At 34.6% G+C, this 7,063-nt stretch overlaps 1 protein-coding gene across 1 annotated transcript; it reads right to left on the bottom strand.

Annotated features, from left to right (window-relative positions):
* Positions 1 to 1,659: 1,659 nt before the first annotated feature.
* LOC130813701 (uncharacterized) lies at positions 1,660 to 6,347 on the bottom strand. Its single transcript, XM_057679547.1, has 2 exons — positions 6,164 to 6,347; positions 1,660 to 2,259 (listed from the first exon to the last, which is right to left on the bottom strand). The coding sequence occupies exon 2, from the start codon at positions 2,220 to 2,222 to the stop codon at positions 2,022 to 2,024; it is 201 nt and encodes a 66-aa protein (XP_057535530.1). The 5' UTR covers positions 2,223 to 2,259; positions 6,164 to 6,347; the 3' UTR covers positions 1,660 to 2,021.
* Between the last annotated feature and the right edge of the window lie 716 nt (positions 6,348 to 7,063).

Genomic DNA, 7,063 nt, shown 5'->3' with positions numbered 1-7,063 from the left:
AATTATGAGAGAAGTGTCTTGTAATAAGAATTGATGAAGGAGGAATTGTAAAAGTCTTTGAAGAATTAAATTTGTCAAAAGACAAAATAATTGATCAAGTTAATATTAGGTCAAATTATTTTTTATCAGATTAATCATGTTTATGAGTGGGGCTTTTTCAGTTTCAAGAGATTCAAGTGGATCCAATTGGTCAAGATTCAATTTTTTTTCTTATTAGCAAAGTTTTCCACGTTCTAAAAACAAAAAGTTTGAAACAAATAAGCAAAAATATATAAAAAAAAATCACATTATAGCCAAGTTTTAAAACTATTTCTCAAAATAAACAGTTTTTTCTCAGACCTGAGGTTTGGACTGTTCGCACTTAGTAACAGGCTAACAGCGAACAAAGGCAGAATGTTCAAAAAAAGCAAAGGATCTATTCGCTATTACTAACAGCGAACAAAGCTAAACTTGGTCAAACAGGGGGATCTGCTATTTTTAGCTCGCATCTATTCGCTGTTACTAACAGCAAACAAAGACTGAAAGTTGAAAATAGTCAAAGTCTTTATTCGATGTTAGTAATAGAGAACAAACTCTTTGACTTTTTTTGACCTCTAGTCTTTGTTCGCTGTTATTAACAGCTAACAGCCCCAAACCACATATTTGAGAAAAAAATACTTGTCTTGAAAATAATTTTACAAAGTTTGCTATGATTTAAATTTTTTATATATTTTTACTTACTTATTTCAAATTTTCCCAAAGAGCAACGTTAAAATCTATCTCTATTTAGTTGCTAAAAAGCTTTAGCGAAGAATTACTTCCCTAAACTGCCACCTCTCCCACCTTCACAAACAACTTCTTCATCTCAATTACTATCTAATTTTCTTCACATCTCCAATCCTTATTAATGTCCAAATTCTCCATTCCTAACCATTACTCTTTTCCGATCTTCATTAATATCACTGATCTTCAATCTCCATTATTTCCCAAAAGCGGGAAAACAAAAAAGAAAGTTACTAACCTTGAATCCAAAGAAGTCGGCAGCGAAGATGATGTCTTTTTTTATATAATGTAAATATCGACAAACCATTTTCTTCACAAAGTCGTAAGATTATTTTTCTAGTCGATATAAGCTTCAGCTGGACTCATTCCAAAACAATCTATGTAGTAGTGTTGGTTAGATTCATAGATGTAAAGCTGAAAATATCGTTTATGTCGTACATCTTGCCTTACGACACGTTTGACATTGGATAGCTTTAGTAGCTATCTTTGTGGTTATTACTATGAACATATGCGTTTGCTCAAGCCATTGAAGAATCAATTTATATCGTCAATGACCTTACACTTGTTTGGGGCTAAAAGAGGCACAATTGAGACAAGATCTCAACAAAAAAAAGCACACAATCATAATACAAGTTAAACTATTGATCTACTACTCCAATAAAAGCCATATTTCAGTAAAGAATCAATAACAAAGATCACATCTTGATCCTCCATTTGCTCGTTGGGCATTGATATGATTTTCAACCAAAATCAACGTTATTAGCATCCCCAACAAGTCAAATTCAACTTGATTATCATTAATATCAAACTGTCTCTATATACCAATATGATTTACAGCAGACAGCAGCAAATTGATTATTGACAAGTTGAGAAATGATGAAGCAAAACGGGGATAAATAGAGATAAACTAGTTGTAGTATAAGTCGCATTCGAAATGAAGGTAGCTATCACAAGAACCCGACACACTAAGCTTACAACCGCAACTAAAATCTCGTTCATTATGAGACAAGTTGCAGATTTAGATTACCTCCATTTTCATTGGGTTTACACATCCTCGTAGAGTTGCAAATAGAGTCGAAAACAGAACTTGTTTCGTTCTGAACAAGTTGAGTTCAATTTCTAGCAAACTAGGACCATGAGCTATATAATCTGACCATTCCCATCATAAAATCTAGGAACGGTAACAATTGCACTCATCGGTATTATTGAAAGGACACCATACACTAGTAGCTCATATAGGAAAAAGGTGGTAAAAGAAGTCACTTGGCGGGTGGCTTGGATGCATCTGGTTGATCCTTTTTTGAGCCCGTAACAGCAGCTGCTGCAGCAGCCGACACAGCAGCTGCTGCTGCTCCTAACTTTACACCTCCTGCAGCTTTCATTGCACCGGCTATTTTCGCAAAAGCAGCAATTCCTCCCACAAGCATTGCCCTCAAAGCAACTGTTGGTTTTACCTCCATATTCTTGTATTTCAAAGTGTGCACTCAACAGCCCAATCTACGTTAAAGTAATATAAAAATATCAAAACCAGAACAAGCTAAACAATCAAGTACCTCAGAAGGAATGAAAAGGACATTGTAATGAAGCCATTGGAATTACTTAAGATGATAAAAGTAAAATTTTATTCAAGGGGTCCAACAAAAGTCCCATTAATAAGTTATTCGGTACCTGTATACAAGTCATTAGATGCTTTATCTTCTTTTCTCCATCTAAACAAATTTATTAATACGTTTTTAGTTAAATCAGAGTACTTCATACTCTACTAGAACGCGAAAAATTACCCACCACTGCTACTCTGACACTTTTCACTCACCCAACATGTCGAGATATTGCCATATTGGGTGTCAACAGTATACAAAATAACACCAGTAACGACACTCTCCTAACGAGTCTGAGTAACATAGGATATCTATCAATATGCAGTCATTTAAACTAGAAACGGCGAAGCAATTACTTACACGCATGGCAACTCTATTAGCAATAGAAAAAAAAACCTATTTCTTGAAGGGTTGTGGACAACAAAGTGAAGGTGAATGATCCACAATCGTATTCAGCAAAGTGCGTGACCAAGTACATACACAAGTACATGTGAAGGTGTATAAAGTGAGTACCTAGTGTGTAAAAAAAGTGCCGGGAATATGAATAAAGCGGGCACTTAATGCCCACATCACTGTATAGTGACTGTATTAATAAAGGATTTTAAGATCGAGACCAAAATATAAATCGTGACAACTGCAAAACCATTCACATTCACTTTTGTACCGTGATCGAAAACCGTATTTTTGCACAATTGCACTATGATTTTAACATGTGTATCTCAGATGCTTCCATCTTCCTACAATGGTCACTTCCAATAGCTAAACATTTTGACTCATATAGTAGTGCTCATAGTATTTTCTTTTAACTTTAATGGCACACCTCTGTTGCTAAAATTTTTATCATGTCTCTCCATTTGAGCCACTTGCACAAAATCGAAGTCTTAACATGAAGATACGTATCTTCGCTCTCGTGAAAAAATTAGCTAAGATACTTGAAACACTCATTTGGATAGCTCCTTTACATCTAATTGTATTACATATCTATTATGATCGTTTGTGCTAAAATGACACTCCATATACTTTATCTTATTTTGACTTTGTCTAAATCCTTATGAATCTAACTTCTGCTTCCACATCTCTAGTTTTTTTTACCTCATCTCTGGATTCTTCCAATAACACAATTTCACGCAAACTATTTTAGAATATCCATTCCCTCGAGACTCGTTTCTTCATTTCAACTTCTTTAAGCGAGCGGCTTTTTCAAGTTGTTCAATGGGATTTTCGTTAGTTCTTCTATATTTCGAATAGTACCTGAAATTGTGTTTTCAATTATCTAATAAATCACGTATCCATGAAGAAGAAAGCGGTAAGCACCATTAGGCTTGTCATTGCACCCGAAATCAAGTACAACTACTTAAAAGAGACGAATTACGGTGTGTTGTTGGCTTGTTGCCTTTTTGGAGAAGCTTCAAGCAGTGTATGCTTCAAAGTCTCTTACCAAAAAACTTTGTTTGAGGTGAGAGTATATCAACTCATGAAGGAGGAGGATACAACCATGCAAGATCACATTAACACATTCAAGCAACTTATGTGTTCAATGTGGATGAGAAGAGAGGGGGAATCTATTACACTTGATCAAGCATTGGCCGCGTTGCAAGAAAATAATAGGTTCTTGGAGAGATGTGAGGGGGAAGGGAAGAAGAGTGGGGAAGAAGGCTTTTTTGTGAGGGTTCTAATAGAGGGAGAACTAAGGAAAATGGTTACCAAGGAAGGGATAAGTCTCAAGGGAGGAGTGACTATAGTAACAAAGACTAGGATTGTTACTATTGTAAGAAGAAGATGCACATTCAAATGATAAGTAAAGATATGAAGGAAGACCTCAAGAGAATGAGGAGGTTGAGGGATGGTGGTAAGAAGGATGTTGAGAATAGCAGAGATTCCTCTCTAGGTTTTGTTGATGATAAAGAAGATTATGGAGCAGTTCTTATTGATGGGGAGTGTCTTATGGGAAGGAATAGGTGATTAACTTCGGTTGGTCATTTCATATTTTTTGTAAAAAAGAAAAATTTACGGAGCTTAGTGTTTGTGAAGGAAACCTTATCACTTTGTCAAATAATGAGAGAGTGAAGGTGGAAGGTATTGGTGAAATTGTTGTTGTGACACGTGATGGTGTTAGACAGTACTTAGTGAGGTAAGGTATGAACCTATGTTTGAAAGGTATCTCATCTCATTGGGTAGATTAGAAACTAAGGGGTACTCTTTCAAGGTTAGTGGTGGGATCTTGAAAATCATAGAGAGGGCATGGTGCTCATGAGAGGAAGAAGCAGTGAGGGAACTTGTACATGCTACAAGTTAGTGGTGGTTGCCTAGGCCATAAGATTGATGAGAGTGTTGGTGGGTCACCCAAGAATTTGACATTTGATGATGGTGGGATAGCTAGACTTGAGGGGAAGATTGTTAAGTGCCAATTCTCCTAGATTGGGAGATGATTTTGATCATCTGATAGCCCACTCTATTGCTTGAAAATTGGAAGATAAAGTTGGGTGTGTAAGAAAGTATAAGGGGTTGACGTTTGGATAACTTCGTGAGGTGATTAGAGAGGTGCATGTAGGGTGCCTAAAACAAAGCAAGAGATGTCTTGAACAAGGTAAGAAGGTGCACAAGAAGGGTCTTGGTTCATGCCTTGAATGAGGAAAGAGGAAGGAAGAAAGGTGCCTTGAACGAAGCACACAAAGAAGTCCGAGATGGTGCTCGTTCGAGCACATATGGTGCCCATCCAAGCACCCTAATGCTAGCCAAAATACGGGTTTCTGTTTTAAGCTTACTTGGTGGGCAAGTCTTGGGCCTTTAAGCTGGGGTTATTATCTTGTTTAGGGGTTATATACGGACCCTAAATTTGATGAGAATGAGTGTAGAAGGCTAATACATAGAAAGCAACTAAGGTTGACAACAAGTTCCTTCTTTTTATTAGTGTGTTTCTATAAAAGGAGGGAACTTTCTACTTGAGAGGTTGTTCTCAAGGCTTAGGAGGGTTGTTTCATTAATGTAATGTTGATTTAATGAAATACAATCTTGTTTGAGAGAGAGTTATCTAAGATACTTCATTAATGATCTTGTTTGTGTGTTTTGTGTGCTCTTTAGAGTTTAGTGTATACTATGTTTTTCTTTGTTTTATTTCTTTTGGTTCTTCACTAAAGAGAGGTCCTTAGTCTTTAATTTCAAGTAGGTATAAAACTCCCAATAGAGTATAAGTACATAACCTAAATGAACGCCGCTCATCAACAATTTATGGTCAAAAACCACAAATAAGTCGTTTGATCATTGGTATTAAACGGTAAGAATGTTAAGAAAATAATGCAATTTAGCAATGAAAATTACTTTGACAAGATTTATAATCATACTTATTTCACATCCATAATTTTCTGTCTTATACTTGTTTGGGGACTTCATTACCATGGAAATACATAGCAAATTTCATGAAAATCAATATAAAACTCATTCCCATTGGCACAATACCACAACTTGAGATGTTTGTTTGAATCATTGAAGAATCAATGCAATGCCAAGAACAACCTCACACTTAGTTTGAGAAAAAAATATCAAGAAAGAGAACCCCACAAAATTGCACAGAGCAAAAACTCTATAACTCGAAAAAAATATAAACCGAGTAGAAATTAGAAAATCAATAACAAAGACCATATCTATGATTCTTCTTTTGTTTATTTGGACGTTTTACAAGCATTTTTTTACCAAAATTAAATTTGTTAAAATCATCAATATCCAACTAGCTCTATGTACCCACATGATTTACAGCAAACAAGAACATAATGATGAAGGAAAAACGGGAAAGAGAGAAATATAACCTGAATCTCCAACGGATGACCAAAACCCAATTTAAATTTACCCTGATGTTTTGATACTATTAGGAATTAAAGCAAGAAGAAGGAAGTCGGAGGACATTCAATTAATACTTCTTATTTTCCCAGGAATTGGAAATGAAATTTGGGGATATTCGACTGGGTTCAGTAATTTTTTTTTCGTTTAACACAAATTCTAAAATGGGATAGTTGGTAAAAAAAAACATTGTCAAATGATAATAGTATTACTTTATAAAGTAGATTTTTATTGTGATGACTTATCTTATTTATAATATAATTTTTGGATGATAAATTAGGGAGACAATTCATATTGTAGAAGACCATCTCACTATGAATTGAACTCGTATAATTAATTTAATTTTATAATTGATCGTTTTAAAATTGTAATTAATTATTTTAACACACTAATCAATAGAAACCATTAAGAAATTAATTAATTATAATTAACCATTTTAGGGTGAGACAAACACATATAAGACTTGTTATAAATGCACTCATAAGGGCTTAAGGCAATTGAGCCAATTCTAGAGTTTGTGAAATTTAAATCAGGTCGGCCGTTTATAATTTTCATACCCACTATCTACCTATTATCTATGTAGGAAAAATATCTGTTAAATGTGACCAAGTATACCCATTATGGGCATATTTAACTTATTAAGGGATGCTATTGTAGTCATTTTTTTATTGTGTCGTCGCTTTTTTATCCTTGATGATAATGTTTTTAACTTGTCTCTAAAATAAACTCTCTCAACTTAATCTTAATGTCAAACCAATATAAAAGGTGAATTCAACTTCGACAAATCTCGAGGTGACTAAATATTTTCAAAAATTACATGAAATTCATAAATTTTGATGTTAAAATAGACCAAGTTGTGCATTTTGTGC

This window comes from Amaranthus tricolor, chromosome 5 (assembly GCF_026212465.1).
Source record: "Amaranthus tricolor cultivar Red isolate AtriRed21 chromosome 5, ASM2621246v1, whole genome shotgun sequence".
Taxonomy (NCBI): domain Eukaryota; kingdom Viridiplantae; phylum Streptophyta; class Magnoliopsida; order Caryophyllales; family Amaranthaceae; genus Amaranthus; species Amaranthus tricolor.
The sequence above is the reverse complement of the archived record's forward strand: the minus strand, read 5'-3'. Positions and strand labels throughout refer to the sequence as shown.